Source organism: Rutilus rutilus (genome assembly GCF_951802725.1).
Source record: "Rutilus rutilus genome assembly, chromosome: 1".
NCBI lineage: Eukaryota > Metazoa > Chordata > Actinopteri > Cypriniformes > Leuciscidae > Rutilus > Rutilus rutilus.
The window spans coordinates 24,668,620-24,690,032 of NC_140209.1; the positions used below are offsets into that span (position 1 = coordinate 24,668,620).

The 21,413-nt window shown below is 39.1% G+C and overlaps 1 protein-coding gene across 2 annotated transcripts in view; it reads right to left on the reverse strand.

Annotated features, from left to right (window-relative positions):
- The window catches only part of myh9b (myosin, heavy chain 9b, non-muscle), a 59,421-nt gene that overhangs the window by 7,272 nt on the left and 30,736 nt on the right, over positions 1-21,413 (reverse strand). For both annotated transcript variants that reach the window (XM_084434324.1, XM_084434325.1), the window contains 25 exons: positions 20,681-20,854; positions 20,169-20,342; positions 19,971-20,085; positions 17,324-17,511; positions 16,246-16,367; positions 16,084-16,153; positions 15,736-15,896; positions 14,737-14,845; positions 14,527-14,658; positions 13,970-14,176; positions 13,652-13,789; positions 13,428-13,551; positions 12,884-13,055; positions 12,425-12,637; positions 11,153-11,297; positions 10,855-11,061; positions 9,848-9,952; positions 9,602-9,754; positions 6,947-7,195; positions 5,965-6,177; positions 3,787-3,999; positions 3,439-3,600; positions 2,379-2,507; positions 2,195-2,283; positions 1,753-1,876 (listed from right to left, as the gene is read on the reverse strand). In XM_084434324.1, coding sequence (XP_084290450.1) covers positions 1,753-1,876; positions 2,195-2,283; positions 2,379-2,507; positions 3,439-3,600; positions 3,787-3,999; positions 5,965-6,177; positions 6,947-7,195; positions 9,602-9,754; positions 9,848-9,952; positions 10,855-11,061; positions 11,153-11,297; positions 12,425-12,637; positions 12,884-13,055; positions 13,428-13,551; positions 13,652-13,789; positions 13,970-14,176; positions 14,527-14,658; positions 14,737-14,845; positions 15,736-15,896; positions 16,084-16,153; positions 16,246-16,367; positions 17,324-17,511; positions 19,971-20,085; positions 20,169-20,342; positions 20,681-20,854 — 3,888 coding nt within the window. The remainder of the gene's footprint in view (positions 1-1,752; positions 1,877-2,194; positions 2,284-2,378; positions 2,508-3,438; positions 3,601-3,786; positions 4,000-5,964; positions 6,178-6,946; positions 7,196-9,601; positions 9,755-9,847; positions 9,953-10,854; positions 11,062-11,152; positions 11,298-12,424; positions 12,638-12,883; positions 13,056-13,427; positions 13,552-13,651; positions 13,790-13,969; positions 14,177-14,526; positions 14,659-14,736; positions 14,846-15,735; positions 15,897-16,083; positions 16,154-16,245; positions 16,368-17,323; positions 17,512-19,970; positions 20,086-20,168; positions 20,343-20,680; positions 20,855-21,413) is intronic.

Sequence of the window (21,413 nt, forward strand, 5' to 3'; positions counted from 1 at the left end):
TGCGTTCGTCTACAGACAAACGAGAGAGATATTCGAAGACATTTCGTAGACACAGATCACGTTTTGTTAATCTTTGGTCTGTCTACAGACAAACAAGAGCGATATTCGTAGACATTTCGTAGACAACACTTTTTTTAATCTTTCGTCAGTCTACAGACAAACATGAAAGATATTCGTAACATTTCGTAGACACAGAACACGTTTTGTTAATCTTGCGTTCGTCTACAGACAAACAAGAGCGATATTCGTAGACATTTCGTAGACACAGAACACGTTTTGTTAATCTTGCGTTCGTCTACAGACAAACAAGAGCGATATTCGTAGACATTTCGTAGACACAGATCACGTTTTTAATCTTTCGTCAGTCTACAAACAGACCGATATTCGTAAACACAGAACCCTTTTTTTTAATCTTTCGACGGTCTACAGACAAACGAGAGAGATATTCGAAGACATTTCGTAGACAGAACACGTTTTGTTAATCTTGCGTTCGTCTACAGACAAACGAGAGCGATATTCATAGCATTTTGTAGACACAGAACATGTTTTGTTAATCTTTGGTCAGTCTACAGACAAACGAGCGATATTCGTAGACAACACTTTTTTTAATCTTTCGTCAGTCTACAGACAAACAAGAAAAATATTCGTAACATTTCGTAGACACAGATCACGTTTTGTTAATCTTGCGTTCGTCTACAGACAAACGAGAGAGATATTCGAAGACATTTCGTAGACACAGAACACGTTTTGTTAATCTTGCGTTCGTCTACAGACAAACGAGAGAGATATTCGAAGACATTTCGTAGACACAGAACATGTTTTCTTAATCTTTGGTCTGTCTACAGACAAACAAGAGCGATATTCGTAGACATTTCGTAGACACAGAACACGTTTTGTTAATCTTGCGTTCGTCTACAGACAAACGAGAGAGATATTCGAAGACATTTCGTAGACACAGATCACGTTTTGTTAATCTTTGGTCTGTCTACAGACAAACAAGAGCGATATTCGTAGACATTTCGTAGACAACACTTTTTTTAATCTTTCGTCAGTCTACAGACAAACATGAAAGATATTCGTAACATTTCGTAGACACAGAACACGTTTTGTTAATCTTGCGTTCGTCTACAGACAAACAAGAGCGATATTCGTAGACATTTCGTAGACACAGAACACGTTTTGTTAATCTTGCGTTCGTCTACAGACAAAAACAAGAGCGATATTCGTAGACATTTCGTAGACACAGATCACGTTTTTAATCTTTCGTCAGTCTACAAACAGACCGATATTCGTAAACACAGAACCCTTTTTTTAATCTTTCGACGGTCTACAGACAAACGAGAGAGATATTCGAAGACATTTCGTAGACACAGAACACGTTTTGTTAATCTTGCGTTCGTCTACAGACAAACGAGAGCGATATTCGTAGCATTTTGTAGACACAGAACATGTTTTGTTAATCTTTGGTCAGTCTACAGACAAACGAGCGATATTCGTAGACAACACTTTTTTTAATCTTTCGTCAGTCTACAGACAAACAAGAAAAATATTCGTAACATTTCGTAGACACAGATCACGTTTTGTTAATCTTGCGTTCGTCTACAGACAAACGAGAGAGATATTCGAAGACATTTCGTAGACACAGAACACGTTTTGTTAATCTTTCGTCCATCTACAGACAAACAAGAGAGATATTCGTAGACATTTCATAGACAGAGAACAGGTTTAGTTAATCTCGGGAGTGTGTCGGACCTGCAGCAGGGATCTCTTCAGCCGATCGTTCACCAGCTCTGTGTTGTTTTGCTCCTCCTCCAGTTCCTCCTCCAGCTGAGCGATACGAGCCTCCAGACGCCTCCTCTCCTCCGAGCCCAGAGCACTGATCACACACACGTCATTATTATATATTTTCCCATTAGGGAAATCAAATAGAAAAATCAATCGAAACACTGGAAGAATATTAATGTCTTAGTTCTGAATCATATTTTCTTAAAAACTAAGTTTTTTTTGTCCAAAAAAATAATAAAACAGTTGGGCATTTAAAAATAAAGTTTTCAATTTATTTATTGCAAATACAAAAGTCTGTGTTCTTGATAACAATGAAAGATTTTTAGCAGTATTTCCCCCCCCTAAAAATTTGTAAATCATCATCTCACATTACTGATGTGATAATGACGTGATCTAAATGTTTTCTCACCCTTTAGCGGCCTGGTTGTTGATCTCGTCCTGCAGTTCGTCTCTCTCCTGCTGCGCTTGTCTCTTGGCTCGCTCGGCGGCCGCCAGTTCCTGCAAACGCATCGAGAGACGGAGAGACGTCAGACTGGCCCGTGACCCGATGCGATGAGCGATGAGGAGAAAGAGAGAGAGAGAAACACACTGACCTCCTGCAGCTGGATCATCTCGGCCTCCATGCTCTTCACCTTCTTCTCGTTCTCTTTGCTCTGTGCCAGAATCTCCTCGCGGGACAGGCGCGTGTCGTCCAGCTCCCTCAGCAGGTCCTTCATCTGAGCCTGAAACACAACAGCACACACGATCACTCAGATCCGCTTGTAGACTGGTTAAGGAGTGTTTTGTGATGTAACGTCCATTACAACAGACAATGTGTTAAAATAACTCGTATTAAAGCATTTGCAATGGAGGCCGAATGTGACGCTAGTCAGTACGTCACATGAATTCATCCTTAAAATATTACGTGGTATTTTACTATCAGTATTAGTATTTAGTACTTATATAGTTTTTAATATTTAGAATTTGTTTTATTTTAATATTTTCCATTTTAATTTGGTACATTTGTAGTATGTTTAAATTTGTTCTATTGTAATATTTTCCATTTTTAGTATTATTTTAATATTTTTTATTTAATTTTGTTACATTTTTTGTATTTTAAATTTTTTGTTTTATTTTAATACTTTCCAATTTAATTAATTACATTTTTTGTATTTTTTAAAAAATTATTTCAATTTGAGTTATTTAAGTACTTAAACTAAATTAAAATGATAAATGTAGTTAAGGCAACTGGCTGAAATAAAAGTCAACATTTCTCATTTTCGTGGATTTTAAATTGAAGAACTAAACAAATAAAAGTGACAAAAATGCACAACTAAATTACTAAATTCAAATGAAAACCAATATAAAAAAATATTAACAAAATACAGTATATAATAACAAATACATGATATATCCTAATAAAAAAAAAAATCTGAATCAAATCAATACCTGTATTATTAAGCTCTTATGACTTGTATTTATGCTTTTCAAAAAGTGTGTATTTAATGTTTTATTGATTATTATTATTTATTTAATGACTGGTAAACATTTAATTTGCCTCACCACAGTTTTTGCGCACAAAAGGCTAAGGGTGAGTATTTTGAAGAGTTGTTGAGCTCATCACAGGAGTGTGTGTGTGTGTGTGTGAGTGTGTTTCTGGCGCTGAGTACGAACCTGCACTTTCTTGAGCTGCTTGAGCGCCTCGTCGCGGCTCTTGTTGGCCTGGTCGATGGCGGCCTCCAGCTCCTTCAGGTCCAGCTCCATCTTCTTACGCGCCGCCATCGCCACCGTACGCTGCTTACGCTCGTCCTCCAGCTCCATCTCCATCTCACGCACCTCAAAACACACACAACAACAACAACATCAACCACTGCTGCAACAACTGTACATATAAAACTCTGCTTCTTCATCCAATTAATCGAGGAAATAATCGACAGATTAATCGAATAACAAATCATCAATGAAATAATGATAAGTACAGCCGCATGTTTCATCAGTGGAGTGTGTGTGTTGTAGTGGCACCTGTTTGACGAGCTGCCTCTTCTTCTCCTCTCCCAGCTCATCGCGGCCCTGCAGGTCTCGCTCGTACTGAGCCTTCATGGCCTGCATGTTGACCTCCAGACGCAGCTTGGCGTCTTCAGTGGCCTGAAGCTCGTCCTCCAGCTCCTCCAGCTGAGTCTTCATCTCCTCCAGCTGCTGCTCCATCGAGCGCTTCGACTTCTCCAAATCGTGCACCTGAGAGAGAGAGAGAGAGAGAGAGAAACCGTCAGACTAATGAACTCCAGCGTCTCAATGTCCACACTATCCATCCTAAACAGTGTGTGAGATTAGAATAAGTGTGTCCCAAAGCATAGTGTGTTGAAAAGAGTATGCCAGAAGTCCCCGGATGATATTCTATTCCCGGTGGAAATTCGAAGTGTGGATCTGTGCTCACTATAACAGATAACATTACTAGGGCCCTATGATTTCCGTGATGCGGAAAACGCGGACGGAATCACAGAATTTACACATGAAAACACATTATCTTATACGCGCGGAATCGCACCGAATTTGCATATATTCTGTTGACATATTAAATAAACTATTTTTTTTTTACTTCCTTCTCATTTTTTCAGTTTAAAACAACAAACGTAGAAAGGTCTCTACCTAAACAGTGGCCAAATGGCATTGTTAAACATGTTGCCTAGTAACCATACGTCCTCACGTTCCCGCGTAAGGAAAAAAATGTCGAGGCGAGCTCGTCAAGGGGCCGTTCACAAGTCGTGTCTTTTGCGCGCTCTAAGTTCGTTATTTCGAATGTAGGCGCGCAGCAAGCGCGCTCATAATTGAAGCGACGCGCTCATTTTTTTCTTTTCAGAATGCCGCAAGCGCACCGCAGTTCATGTGACAAGAACCAACATATCAACTTCACCCTTTCCGTGACAACATTGAAAGCTCAGTCAACATGAAGGATGGGGGTGCACCACACACACTACGGGTGTTTTTCTCTTCTCCGTAAATAGATCTTGTAGCAGAGCTACAGCAAGCGTTTCTCGGTGGTGGAAATCTATTAGCTACTAAAACTTCTTTGTTGTGGAGAGTGCAGTGCATGGTTGCATAGCAACGACAGACGCCACGGGAAAATCGGACCGAATTAATAATAAAAGATAAGCTAATGTGCATTGTATTTGTAAATGTCAGTAATTTATCTTTTTTTGCTTACATGGAGGGGTCACTGATGATGATGATGGGTTAACACTGTACTTTTAGGCTGTAATATGTCATTGTGTTGGCTTTCTGTCAGGCACATATTGTTGTTTCAATGTTTCTGTCTCGCTGCAGCATGGCTGCATTTAATCTTTAATTTAATATTCAATCAATCCTACCTTGTAACTGTTACCTTCATGTTACTGTTATTTTTGGCCAGAGATTTGTTGAAGGTTTGGCTGAATTTTGAATGTGCTTTGCTGAATATATTAATGGTTTAAATAAAAAAGCTGAATTGTGAGTTTGTGTAACTGAATTTTTAAAGGTCAATACTGCTTAGAAGTGAAAAGAAACCAAGCAAATCCGAAAGGGCTAAAAATAAATCCAAAAAAACGGAATTTGAGAAAAAATAAAACGGATTTCATAGGGCCCTATATTACCCACAATCCACTGTGCTTTGGAGGAGGAACTACAAACACAAGTAAAAAGTGTTAAAAAACGACAAAACATGCCGGATATACGTGACCGATGGGTAAATAGAGGTTTAGATAAAAGGTTTGAGTGACTAATCTATTAAAATCTAATCTAATCTGTTAAAAAAAATCTATTTAATGTTATCCGTGTTATATTTCATCTGCACCAACAATGTGGGCTTTTATAAAGATCCGTTTGGCCATTAACTTTTATATGCATCGTTATGAATTAATATGAGGAGAGTCTCCGCATGAAAGACCCGCGACTGCAGATCAACATGCTTCTGCATTTCTCTCCGATACGGTAGGAAATTAAATGAAATGAAATGTGGAGGATTTTGACTGACAAGATGATTGACAGGCCAGTTTACTGTGACAGGATGTGTGAAACTAAGTGACAGAGAGCAACCGTTAAAGATGTGATAGTCTTTCCCAAAGCTTGTGTACTCTTCTGCTACACACTTCACGAAAGAGTGCATAGTTTGAGGGCGTGGTATAAGCAGGTGAACTGAGGTTTGGTGGAACTGGTAAAGGCCCTTACGCTCTTGCCCACGTCGTCCTTCGAGGACACCAGGTCCTCCATCTCGGCGCGGAGCAGTTTGTTGGTTCGGTCCAGCTCCTCCTTCAGGTCGGTGACGGCCTCCAGCTCTCGGGCCAGTGCTAACACACGGGTCTCCTTCTCACGGGCCTCAGCCTCGGCCCGGTCACGCTCCTCAGCGTATCGGGAGGAGATCGACTTCTCCTCCGCCAGCATCTGCAAAACACACGCACGTCAGGCACTCGCCACTCATGTTCAGCTGGAAAACTACATCCCTTAAACTAAAATAAATACAAGTGTTTTTAATTAAAAACGAATTAATATATTTCAAACTACAAACAAATAATATTTGAAAAATGTATAGTAAAAATGCAGGTCATTTACCTGACACAAAATATTTAAAAATGGGTTTATGAAAAATTACATTCCTAAAACAAAATATATATTTTTTTTTTAATTAAAAACTACAACAAGGAAAATGTAAAAAAAAAATTACTTTAAGGTATTTAAAAATACCTGATGTTGTTTTTTGATTTTTTTTTAAGGATTAAAAAAATACCTGAAAAAATATTTTAAAATGACATCCCTAAAACAAAAAAACTAAACAAAATTATTATTATTTTTACTAGAAAATGTACATTCATAAAATATATATTAAAAATGCACATCGTTTTAATATTTTATTTTTTTTAAAGGATTTTTTTTTTAAATTAAAAATACATGAAAAAAAAAATACATAAATTACTTTACTAAATTTCTAAACTATACTTTGTTACTACATTACTAAAACTGAAACTAGCAAAACGAAAAAAAAAAAATTTTTTTTTAAATTTAAAGAAAATTTGTGAAAATGCTCAACGTACATTAAAATGGCCATGTTGTTTAAAGATTACTTTATTTTAACTATAAAAATGAATTCAGCTCAAACAACCACTGAAACTACTGCAAATCAATGTCTGTCTTAGTTTACGTTCAGTCGTCTCACCTGGTCGAACTTCTTCTGCTTCTTCTCCAGGTTGGACACGATCTGCCGGAGGTGGTCCTGGTCCACCACCATGTCGTCCAGCTCCTGCTGTAAGCGGGTCTTGGTCTTGTCCAGCTTGTCGTAGGCGGAGCATCTCTCGTCCAGACGCTGCGTCACACTCTCCAGGTCTCGCTGAACACGCTTCTTCGTCTCCTCAGCGCTCTCCAGAGAGCCCGCCTCCAGCTCTATCTTCTTCTTCATGTCCACCAGCTGCACCACACACACACACACACACACACACACACACACACACACACACACACACACACACACAGAGTCAGTGTGTAATGAGACTTATTACACTGTTTCATATATTCATGCATCAAATACAGTTGTACCATTAAAAAAAGGTGAAAAACAATAGCATGCACTACACAGTATAGACTTAACAGTATGCTATGTTTTTTGCTAAAAAAGCCATATTAGCAGCAAGAAAAGAGTAGAAGTTAAAAACAATCATAATAACATTAAAATAAAGAAAATTATCTAATTTAACAAAAAAAAATTTCATTGCAAAATTCTAAAAAATAAAGCTATTCTATAACGCTTGATGACCAGCTGTCCTTCACAGATCACATTTCAAAGACAGCTCGATCATGCAGGTTTGCACTGCACAACATCAGGAAGATCAGGCCTTTCCTAACTGAGCATGCAACACAACTTCTCGTCCAGGCCCTGGTCATCTCTAGGCTTGACTACTGTAATGCTCTTTTGGCCGGACTTCCAGCATGTGCAACAAAACCTCTACAGATGATCCAAAATGCTGCAGCTCGTCTTGTCTTCAACGAGCCCAAGAGGGCCCACGTCACCCCTCTGTTCATCTCTCTGCACTGGCTACCTCTCGCTGCTCGCATCAAATTCAAGGCATTGACGCTTGCTTACAGATCTATCACAGGCTCAGCTCCCTACTATTTTCACTCACTCCTACGAGCCTACATCCCTACCAGACGCCTACGATCGATCAACGAGCAATGTCTCGTGGTTCCATCACAGAGAGCCACAAAATCACTTTCCAGAACATTCTCATTCACAGCTCCATGCTGGTGGAACGCTCTCCCCGGCCTCATCCGGAATGCAGAATCACTGGCAACATTCAAAAAACAACTGAAAACCCATCTCTTCTGTGAGCACTTAACCTCATAAAAAAAAAAAAAAAAAAAAAAAAATTCCTTTGAAACATCACTTATCATGCTTATGCTACTCTGAATAATGCCTGAACTTTGTATTCTGAGCACTTCTTGCGTTGTTGTTGTTTTTGCCTCTTCATGATGACTCGCTTTATTTAGTCCTAATTTGTAAGTCGCTTTGGATAAAAGCGTCTGCTAAATGACTAAATGTAAATGTATAAGTTAAATATTCCTATATTCTTTAAGCTATTCTATTCCACAACCATTTGTGTTCACGAAAAATCAGACCATTAATGAATCATTTAGACCACTTTATGAACAGACCCGACTGAAAAACAAATCTACAGCAGATCAAATTCTATAGTGAAAATTCTATTTTCACTATAGAACTTTTAATGAATTTCCACAATCATTTTTGTTCACTGGAGAAGGATTAAAAAGCCATTTTGATTCAGACCTTTAATGAATCATTCAGACCACTTTATGAACAGAACCGACTGAAATGAACAAATCAAATTCTATAGTGGAAATTCTATATTCACTACATCATTCAGACCACTTTATGAACAGAACCGACTGAAATGAACAAATCAAATTCTAATCAAATTCTATAGTGGAAATTCTTTATTCACTATAGAATTTTCAATGAATTTCCATAATCATGTGTGTTAAAAAAGCCATTTTGATTCAGACCACTTTATAACCAGAACCGACTCAAATTAACAAATCTACAACAAATCAAATTCTATAGTGAAATTTCACAATCATTTTTGTTCACTGGAGAAGGATAAAAAAGCCATTTTGATTCAGACCTTTAATGAATCATTCAGACCACTTTATGAACAGAACCGACTGAAATGAACAAATCAAATTCTATAGTGGAAATTCTATATTCACTACATCATTCAGACCACTTTATGAACAGAACCGACTGAAATGAACAAATCAAATTCTAATCAAATTCTATAGTGGAAATTCTTTATTCACTATAGAATTTTCAATGAATTTCCATAATCATGTGTGTTAAAAAAGCCATTTTGATTCAGACCACTTTATAACCAGAACCGACTCAAATTAACAAATCTACAACAAATCAAATTCTATAGTGAAATTTCACAATCATTTTTGTTCACTGGAGAAGGATAAAAAAGCCATTTTGATTCAGACCTTTAATGAATCATTCAGACCACTTTATGAACAGAACTGACTCAAATGAACAAATCTAATCAAATTCTATGGTGAAAATTCTATATTCACTACATCATTCAGAACACTTTATGAACAGAACCGACTCAAATGAACAAAAATCACCCAGAAATCAAACATTACTACAGCTAGCAAAGTGAATTTCACTCTGTTACACCACATAAGCTCTAAACTAGAGACATTCGTTTGCTTTGAGGATGTTTCAGACAGTTTTGATGAACTACTTTAGAACAGAACACAACTATAGAATTGTGTAGAGCGCTAGAGTTGCGTGTGTGTGTACCTGCGCCTGCATGGTGTTGAGCTGCTTCTCCAGGTTCCTCTTGGCCTCCTCCTCCTCCTCCAGCTGCTCCTTCAGGCTGTTCTGCTCGTCCTCCAGCTGACGCAGACGTGTGTTCAGAGACAGCTTCTGACGCGTCTCCTCCTGAAGCACTTCCTGCAGACACACACACACTCAGGTGAGCCACACACACACACACCTGTAGTATGAGTATCCCATGATCCCTCAGTGTTGTTCCCTCATGTGTACCTGCACGTCCTGCAGCTGCGACTCTACGGCGGACCAGTCCTTCGTGGCTTTGATGGACTTCCCTTCGGCTTCACTCAGCAGACTGTTGACGTTATCCAGCTCCAGCTGAACAGGAAGATGAGCATTAATATTACAATAACCACTTAAATACAAGTTCAAATGGAATATCATCAGATCTAGAGTGTAAAAAAATTGGTCGAAATGAAACACTTAATAAATAAAGGTGAAATATTTTATGACATGTGACCAGTGACCGTTACCAGAGGACCAGGGACATGCGAATGTGTCGTTAAATTATTGAAATAATAACTTAAATTATCCAAGGTACTTCCAGAAAATATGGGTGACGAAAGTATGGAAGCCCATTTTTGCTACAAAAATCGTAACTATGACATACAAAGTAGAAGTTATCACATAAAAATGTATGTGACATTATATTATGACAAAAGTTGAAATTATGACCAAGTCAAGATGAAGACATCAAAATTATGACAAATAGTTGAAATTGTGACATACTAAATTAAAATAATGACATTCAAAGACGAAATTACTACAGAAAATTTAAATTAAGTCAAAATTATAACATAAATAGCGATTGTTGACTTTCAAACTTCTGTGATCATATCAACTGACAATTACATCTGTGAAAAGTCAAATTATGACAAAGTCAAAATTGTGTTAAAAAAAGAGGGAAAAAAGAAGAAACATTATTTTGACGTTATCTTATAATTTTGACTTTTCATCTCATGATTTTAGCCTTTTATGTCAGAATTTCAACATTTTATGCCAATTAAGATTGACCAAAGCATGAATTTTTTTTATTGTGGCAGTTTGGAAATCACTGAAATATATATATATATATATATATATATATATATATATATATATTGTTTTGTATTTATTCACGTTGAGTCTCTTGTGGCCTGCTGATTTAAATCTGTTGTTCACTAGTGTTTTGTAACATGAGCATTCTGCAGTGTAAGTGTGTTGTTGTTGTTGTTGCGCACCTGCATCTTGTTGACTCTCTCGGCCAGTTCCAGCCTCTGTCTCTCGCTCTCGGCGTGTTTGACCTGCAGCTCCTGCACCTGCGTCTCTGCTTTCTTCCTGCGGTGCTCGGATTCTCCTTTACCCTGCATGAGCGTCTGCAGCTCGATCTGCAGCTCGTTCCTCTCCGACTCCAGAGCCTGCTTCGTCTTCTCCACCGACACCTTGTTCTGTCCACAGAGACCAGCGAGAGAGAGTGAGTGAGGACACAGTAGCGCACGCGTGTGACTGATCTCAGGTGTGTGTGAGTGTGTGTCTTACCCGTTTGACCTGCTCCAGCTGCTCGTTGAGCTCGTCGAAGGCCTGACCGTGTTTCTGCCGCATCTCAGCCACAAGCTGCTCGTGAACCTTAGCCTCGTCCTCCAGAGTCTTCTTCAGATGAGCCACTTCAGTCTCACGCTTCGTCCTGCACCAAACACACACACACTCGCGTGAGGAACGTCAGCCATATTTAACCAAACTCTGATGACAATTTACATATTTGTTTTTAAGGGCTATGTTAAGACATTACATTTCAATCACTGTTGTTAAATCAGCTATATTGAATTATTATTTTCATATTATTATTATTATTGACTATTTTAACTGTACTTCGAATATTTTAAATAGACTTATAAAATTAAGAACTGTAATGCAGTTGTATTGTTATACAAAAAATGTATCTCTAATAAGGTACAAATATATATATATATTAATCAAATAAGAATAAGACAATTCAATTATCATATTATTATTATTTTAATTGTAATGATAAAAATGGAATGAAATCATAATGTTAAATAAATAATGAATATATGATCAAATAAAAAATATAAAAATATAATAATCAAATTGAGCTATTATTTTCATGTTATTACTTTAAATATAAAACTGAAAAACTGCAATGTAATTGGACTGTTAAATAAAAAATGTATATCTAATAAGATAAAAATATAATAATAATACAATTACTATTAGTTTCTTATTTTAATTATTATTATTTAACTAGTTATACAAATCTAGAATTGTAATACAATTGTACTGTTACACTAAGTAGTAGTATCTAATAAAATAAAAAATATAATAATATAAATAAAATTAATATTTTTATGTGATCACCATTTAACTCGATATTAATTAAGAATTCTAATGCTATTGTACTGTTACATGAAAAATAATATCTAATAAAATAAAACAATTATGAAATGTATTAATAATAATAAGATTTATTAAGATTAAGATTTAAAAATTAAGAATTGCATTGCAAAATTGTACTGTTAAATAATATCTAATAAAATATAATAAAATGTAATATTTTTTATATTATTATTATTTAAACTGATTATGAAAAAAATTAAGAGCTAAATGTAATGGTACAGTAAAAATAATATTTAATAGAATAATACATTTAAATAATATTGTAATTATTATATGCTATATGTTATTTAATATTATTTATTTTTCACTTTCGCATGTAAAACTGTTCAGGCTGTCTGTGAACTGAAACGCTCTCTGTGAGAACACGTGTGTGTGTGTGTGTGTGTGTGTGCTGACCTGAGCTCCTGCTGCGCGGCCGTGGAGTCGAGTGTGTCCTCCAGCTCAGTCTTCAGGGCCTCCAGCTCCTCTCCCAGGTCCCGCCGGTGTTTCTCAGCTTTGGTTCGAGCGTTTCGCTCCAGCTCCAGGTCTTCCTGAAGTTCACTCAGCTGAGCCTCCAGCTCGCGGATCTTCTTCTGCGCCAGGTTCTTCTGCGCCGCTTCCTCCTCGATCCTGGTGTGAAACAGAAACAGTCAGACACACACACAGAACATAGACTGTGAAATGTGATGGACGACGCTTCACTCTCTTCCACTGGTGAAAAGTGAAGTCGCCAAATTCCTGACATATTGCGCAGATTTGGGACCTGATTCTTCAGTAGTGAACATGAAGTGGACATTATATTGTGCATATTAAGGCACTTAAACTTAAATTCTCAGTTGTAAGGTCCCTCACACACACACACACACACACACACACCTGGCCAGCGCCGCCTGCAGCTCCTCCTCCTTCTTGGCGAGCTGCGCTCTGAGTTCAGCGATCTGGGCCTGTAGTTCTGCGATCTGATCCGTCAGCTCGGTAGAGTCGCCCTCCAGCTTCCTGCGGTTCTTCTCCAGCTCCTGACGCTGCTTCTCCTCACGACGCAGGCGGTCTAACACACACACACACACACACACAACTCAGCACAACTTATCCTGTATCAATCCTGGCAATCCTCCACCAAATCACATCACTGTTAGCCAGTGCCTGATTTCTTCATAGCATCTATGTGTAGTTAATACACACTATAAACGAACATATGATAAACTATATATACTATATACATTATGAATTACATGCATTATGCTATATTTTGTTGTATTCCTCATTTGTAAGTCGCATTGGATCAATGAATAAACATAAAAGTACAATAAACATTAAATGCTGGTTTTATAGCCATGCTCATTCACAGCAGAATAAAGCCTAACTGTAGTTTCTGCACGTGTTTTGCTAACAGCGCTAGGATCTGAGGTTCTGCACTCACCCTCCAGGTCTGTGATCATGGCCTCGTGTTTGTTCTTCAGCTTCTGCAGGCTCTTGGACTTCTCCTCTTCCTCGGCCAGGTTGGTTGTGAACTCAGAGACTCGCTCCTCCAGAAGCTTCTTCTCCTGCAGGAGCAGCACACACACACACACAACAGTGAGGAAAACCATCAGCGTTTGAACACAACATCTAAACCAGCGCGTGTGTGTGTGTGTGGAGACAGACCTTGGACAGCTTGTTGTTCTGGTCGTCCAGGATCATCACTTCATCCTCTGTTTTCTTGAGCTTGGCCTCCATCGTGACCTTCTCCAGCTGCAGCTTCTGTCGGGCGGCTTCCTCCTCGTCCAGCTGCTGCTCCAGATCCTGTGGGAGCAAAACACACACGTTCATCACTCAGCCAATCGCAGACACACACCTGAGCCCGTTCCTGAGAGTACAACGCTCTTTAATTCAGTTCAATTCACATTTATTTGTATTAAATTATGCATTTCAGAAATGTAGAATGCAGAAACACTGAGCTCATTGAAGTAATGAATACTTTACCGCGATGTTCTGCTGCATCTTCTTCTTCTCCGTCTGCAGGTGATTGGCTCGCTCCTCCTCTTCCTCCACGCGAGCCTCCAGGTCGTGCAGGATCTCCTCCAGCTCCTGCTTCTTGGCCACCAGGCGGTTCCTCATCTCGTCGGCCTCGGCACACAGATCCATCTCCGCCTGCAGCTGCTCCTGCAGCGCCATCTTCTCCGCACTCAGCTGGAGACACAAGCACAGCGTTCACATTACCACTGGAATACCACATTCATTAACTATATACTACAGCTGCACCATTCATTGTTAAAACATTGCGAAATGTAATGAGAAAAGTGAAGTGTTTATGAGTAAGTTATTAAATCATTAATTCAAGAGATTTGTTTAAAAAAAATAAAAATTGCTGATTCATTCAGAATCATGATTAAAAAAAAGATTCTCGATTTATCCAGAACCGTGCAGCTCTATTATATACTATATGTAAAATATAGCACTATATATATATTCATGATGTATAATTCATAAAATAAATAAAAAAGTAACCCTTTGGAATACTCTGTTAATGCGCTTCACACCTGCTTCTGTTTGACCTCGAGCTCCTGCAGCTGCTGCTCAGCGAACTGCTGCTTCTCCCGAACCTTGTGCAGCTCGTCGTCTTTGGCCTGCATCTCCTCTTCCTGTCGGCTCACCTGCAGCAGCGGCTTCACCTGAAACACACACAGGGCATCAGTACAGAACACACATCAGGCACATCTGAACACCTGTGAGTGTGTGTGTGTGTTAACCTTGGTGAAGAGTCTCCACCACTGCCAGTTCCTGAGCTTCAGGTAAGCAGCGCAGTTCCTCTGGATCACTCTCATGGCCGTCAGCTGCTGCTGTCTCTTAGCGAACGCCCTGCGCAACACACACACGCAGTTCAGCACCACATGACATCAATATTAGGGATGGACATCTCAAGCAAAAATAATAAATCGCTGGGAATTATTTGATTATTATTCGAAAAATTGCACCTCTCCCCCACATGCTCACCGGTAAAACGCATTTGCTCAAATTCCGCTCCAACATTAAATTTCTCTGCACTGTAGGCTAATATATGTGTTGTACTCATTAAAGAAAACGCATTTAGTTTCATATTTATGTTTAAATAATATGTTATATTTTAATTTCATCTATGTTGACTATTAACAGCATGAGTAAGATACAATCATAAGATGCGCAATATATCGGGAGACACATGGAGTGGGTCAGACGTGATTTTGACCACTTCATTAAGTCCAGTTTTGTAGAAAGCCTTTCTTTATAGTGAATTTCGAGTCAGTAGCGTCAACCGACACTGACACAGAAAACACTAGTTTATTAATAAACAGTTAAAATGTCTCCTTGCTATATTTGACATTCATAATCATTACTTTTGCCGGTTCTTTGTGATAGCTTTTTGGTGCGTTACATCACCCTCTGGTTACATGACAGCACCACATCAGCACCAAAACATGGGGATTTTTTTAGACAATAATCGCACAACCTATTCGATATTCTATAATTAAATCAACTAATCGAATATTCACAAATCGTGACTCATCCCTAATCAATATCGCTGTTTTATGGATTACCACATAGAAACGTCCCTCCACCTGATACCAACTGCCTCTGACAAGCAATAACTAATCAGCCAATAATTTTGTCATTGGATTGTGCACTTGTTCTGCTTTCATTTTTGAGTAATTATTGTGGAAAACAAGTGTTCATCTAACTAAGCTGTATTATGGGTGTGTCGTAAGGCTCACTTGCGGGCGACGTATCCACGGCACCAGGCCTGGAAGTTGATGATGACGTCGGTGATCTTCATGTCCCGCTCTTCCTCGAGGTGAGCCAGGACTCCAGCACGGAAAAACACCTTGCTCTGTCCGATCCGGTACAGGTTGGGATCCAGCTCCAACGCTTTGATCTGAGACACGGATGAAGAGCTTATATTTAAAAACTATTTATTGCCTGATTAATTAACTTTCCACTAACTCCATGCAGTTCCCTCACCAACCACCAGGGGTTTGCAAACCCCAGTTTCAGAAACCCTGTGCTAAAGTCACACCGGACGCCTTCAAACCGGTTTATTTCAAATAATAAATTGGTCTCACCATCAGCACACAAGCCTGTTTGCCGTCCATGAAGCCCTTGGGAATGGCGTTGGGCGTGAGGATTTCATACCTGAGCGAAAAAACACAAACCACCATTAACACCAGTGAAAAAACACAATCAGGTCAGAACTAGTTCAGAACAGATGCTACATATACAGATACCTCTGTCTGAACTCCTGGAAGACGATGCGGTTGGGGAATCCCTGTCTGCAGATTCGGATGCCCTCCAGCACACCGTTACACCGCAGCTGATCCAGAACCAGATGAGGGTCCAGCTTACCCGCCTGAGACGGACCGAGACACAAAACACACACGTTAACGATGAATTCAGGACACATTAAGCCTAAATACTACAGTTATGCGTACACTAAAGCAAGTAGTTCACGTAATAGTACTTTTTTGCAGTACTTAGTTGGTCCACAAGCCAGTGTTGCTAACTTAGCGACTTTGGCGTTAGATTTAGCGACTTTACAAACCCAAAAGCGCCTACAACGTTTTGGACTGCTGGTTAACATGCATAGTCAGTCACTGTATCATACTCAGGAACGGCTTTATTGGATATTCTGCTATTTTATTGTTAAAGTCCCCCTGTGGTGAAAATGTTACTGTTGTTTATATGTCTATGTAGTGTTTTTAATATGCTTTAAGACACAAACCATGTGTAAATTCATGAGTCGACACCATTGCTGAGTATTTTCTCCTTAAAACTGCAGTGAACTAAAGACAGTCAAGCACTACTTTTTTGTTTTTTAAGGAATACAATCAGAGATCTCACTAATCAAAAGATAACTTTATTACCTTTGAATTAAAAAGGTAAATAGATACATAAAATACAGTACAAATAAAGTGCTGCAAATGCAATGACTGTGGTAACTTTAGCCATTGAAAGGAAACTATCACATCGCTTTCCTTATTCAAACTGATTTGAATAACTGACCTAAATAAATGAAAGTTGTATCATATACTTGGATTTAAGGAATATTCAGCTCATAGCCATGCGAAATGGCCCTATATCTATATCAGACGGGCTGCAGCGTTCACTTTGTGTGAAAAGATAGTTTAATCGATAAAATTAAACACTAATTTCAAATGCATTGTCTTTCAATAATTCACTCACTTTTCAAGTACCTTTTCATAAATATGGCTGTTTTGAAGGGTTTTCCAGGACTTAAATTCAAGCACTTTAAGCTCCTTGTATGAACCATTGAAATAATCATCTTTCTTCACAATCTTTTCGTACCTTTTTCTCGTGGTTGGGAATGATGCAGCGGACGAAGTTGGGGTTGGTGTTTCTGAGGGTGGCCATGAGTTTGGAGAGCTGCTCCTTATAGAGCTGACCGACCGTCCGAAACATTCCCTTACGGGTCTTAAACGCTCCCGGCAGCTCCGACATCCCGGCCACTTTATCCAGGCCCACGATACGGTCCACTGAGACAGAGAGAGAGACAGAGAGAGAGAGGGAGAGAGAGACAGGGTCACTGCGCTGCACAACGCTTCATCTCCAGCATGCAGTCGGGTCATGATGATGTGAAAACTTCCCACGGTTCAGTGGGTCAAACACACGTCAGCACTGGTGACAAAACCACAGACACACACGATGCTGGTGAAGAGTGGAGGGGAAACACACACGGGAAAACGGATCCAACTCAATGCAGTGCAGGTGACACGTACGTACGTGTGTGTGTGTGTGTTTGTGTGTGTGTGTGAGTGAGTGTTCATGGGTCCAAAATAAACACTCACCTCGTTCATGAAAACACCAGTTGGACTGAATGACACAAACTTCAGAACAATTACGAACAATTCATTCTCCTCGTGTTTCATGAATGAGGCTCAACGAGCACAAAAAAGTGCAAGTAAAACTAATGGTTTCAGTTTGCCACTGCTTTTCAATAAGCAGCACATGGTTTAAATTTGACCATGTAGGAACGACAGTCTGGTATTTTGTTGCTTTTTTTTTTTTTTATTTTATTTTTTTTTTAAATCAAGAGCAAATCAAATTAATTAAATCAAATTAGACGGCCAGGGACGGGCAGTTTTTACCTTTTGTTTAGATGAAAAAGTAATTTTATACAAACTGCATTTTTTTTCTATTTGAAGCAAATATATTAGGCAGAAAACTTGCATTGCACATGACATTACATGTTTTTGTGGGTCTGGCTAGTTTACAATGCTGATACAAGTAATATAAAAGTGGAAAAACAGCTCAATATTTATTATTTAATAGAATAATTATTATTTCCACAGAGCAAAAATAATTTTTTTTTTTTTTTATAAACCCACCATTGTCAGGTTTGGCTGAAGTGAATTTTTGAACCCTGTGTGTGTGCGCATGTGTGTAACTGCATACTGTGGTCATGTTTCACGAGTGAGAACAGAACCAAACCCATGCAGTTTATACCCATTTCTGCAGTACCACAGACCAACAGCGGGGGCGCCAAAGCACACTATTACACAGAGAGGAGAGACAGCAGAAATATCAGAGAAAAAAAACATTATCAACACCTCGGAGAAACACAGTCACGCAGGACAGCTGATGGATGGATGGAGGAGGAAAAGAAAGTCACGGGAGAGAGAGAAAAATCAAGAGAGACGTCACCTGGTTCTAAATGAAGGAATGGAAAACGCTGATAGAAATAAGCTCTCTGACATTTCTGGACCTCTGAGAGACGGACAGATGGAGACGGAGTGTACAGAGGTCCAGGAGGACAAGAAAAAAAGGCACGCACGGATGGATGGATGAAAACAGAGGACCAAACACCAGACGATACGAGCAGAAGAGAACAAATCCAGTGAGTTTCACCGATTTTGCCATGAAAAAGGAGGCCAGAGTCTAAATGCATCAGTCATCGTTCAGCTTCACGTCAACATTTCTCCATCAACCTGCAGAATTGAAAATTCCTGATAATTTACTCACCCTCACGTCATCCAAGATGTTCATGTCTTTCTTTCTTTAGTTGAAAAGAAATTAAGGTTTTTGAGTAAAACATTCTAGGATTTTTCTCCATATAATGGACTTCAATGGGGTCCAACAGGTCCAAATTAATAATAATAATAATAATAATTCATTACATTTATATAGCGCTTTTCTCTGCACTCAGAGTGCTTTGCACTGAAAATTACAGTTTCAGTGCAGCTTCAAAGTCTCGACACGATCCCAGCCGAGGAATAAGAGTCTTATCTAGCCAAACCATTGGCCATTTCCTAAACAAAATAAACATTTATATACTTTTTAACCACAAATGCTCATCTTGCACTCGTTCTGCGATGCACCACACATTACGTAATCACATTAAAAAGGTCAGGCGTCGTGACGTAGGCCGAAGTACCGACCTAGAGTTTACAAAGCGAACGTGCAAAGATCAAGGCAAACACCATTTACAAAAAACAAATAAAATAAAAGGTAAAACAACGATGTCGGACGATTTTGAAGTTGGAGGAGGGAACGAGATGGAGTTTTTCACCCTACTCTACATTTCTGAACCGGAACACGCATGACCTTTCAACGTGATTACGTAATGTGTGCCGCATCACAGCTAGTGCAAGACAAGCATTTGTGGTTAAAAAAATATATAAAAGTTTATTTTGTTTATGAAATGAGTGATGGGTTGTCTAGATAAGACTCTTATTCCTCGTCTGGGATCCTGTGGAGACTTTGAAGCTGCACTGAAACTCACATTTGGACCGTCAACCTGTTTAAGTCACTATATGGAGAAAAATCCTGGAATGTTTTCCTCAAAAACCTTAATTTCTTTTCGACTGAAGAAAGAAAGACATGAACATCTCGGATGACGTGGGGGCGAGTAAATGATCAGGAAATTTTAATTCTCAAGTGCACTACTCCTTTAATACTCATTGAAGAGCGTATCGAATGTGATCTCTCGACTCACCGTCCTTCCACAGCTCTGAAACGAACTTGTCTGTGGACTGATTGAGAAGCGTGGCCACGTTATCGTTCAGCGGGTCCATGTTCTTCATCAGCCACTCGTCCGCCTTGTAATCCACCTGAGAGACACAATCACAGACGGTTAATGTTCCCGATCGCGCCTGAAACCGCACGTGGGTTCAGCCGGGGAGCGCGTCAGCACCTTTCCAGCGTAGTGGATGACGCAGAAATCGGCCTCGTCCTTCAGTTTCTTGGGTTTGTGGAATTTGGGATGCGTTCCCTGTTCCTGCAGGACCTTCTCCACGAAGCTCTTGTCCGTGGCTTTGGGGAACCAGCACTCCTCGTCCAGCAGAGCCAGGATTCCTGGAGGACTCGTCTGGAAAACAAGCAACACGGGTTACACTCACAGAAAGAAGCAACAGAATCATTCAGGATTTAGTGTTTTTAAAATAATGGATATCTAAGTTCTCGAATCCCAATTCTAAACATCCGGATCTGAATAATATCTATCCACACATGAAAACAGCTCCAGTAAAGGTCACGTGATCATTCTAAGAGTCGCGTGATTGGTCAAGATGTTAAGAAATAATAAAGATTTTTGCATACTAACAGGTATCTAGATTCCCAAGTTTCCCAATCTTAAACATGTAAACCACCCCATTAGAAGTCAGGTGACTGTTCTAGGAGCCGTGTGATTGGTGGAGAGCCACTCACGGGTTTCTCGATGAGGTCGATGCAGGGCTGCAGGTCGAGGCCGAAGTCGATGAAGCTCCACTCGATGCCCTCGCGCTGGTACTCCTCCTGCTCCAGGATGAACATGGTGTGGTTGAACAGCTGCTGGAGCTTCTCGTTGGTGTAGTTAATGCAGAACTGCTCGAACGAGTTCAGCTGCGGAGACGAACACACACACACAGGATCAGGAATGATGGTTAATCCCACTGCAGACAAGATTCATTGCTTTGCTCTATTCCTCATTTGTGAGGCGCTTTGGATAAAAGCATCTGCTAAATGAATTACATGTAATGCAACTCTTAGGCCACAATATAAATACATCATTTAAAGTACTTTCATAAATGATAATAATTTTAATGATGATAATATATTTAATAGTTTAATTCATTCATAACAGTCACTACCAGATACATTTGTATGAAAATGTTAAATTCCTTTATGAGAAAACTATGTTTGAATGTTTTTTTCTATTATTTAAGGCTGACATATGATGTGACCATTTACAAAATGTGTGTATTTTTATTTACAGAGACCCATTTTCTTTTTGTATATGTTAATATGAAATATGAATACGAAAAGCTGAACGATATGTTTTTCTTTAGGTTTTAAGATGTCATCTTTAAAGGTGCACTGTGTAATATTGAGGAGGATCTGTTGACAGAAATGCATTATCATACACATAACTATGTTTTCAGTGAAATAATCAATGAACAAG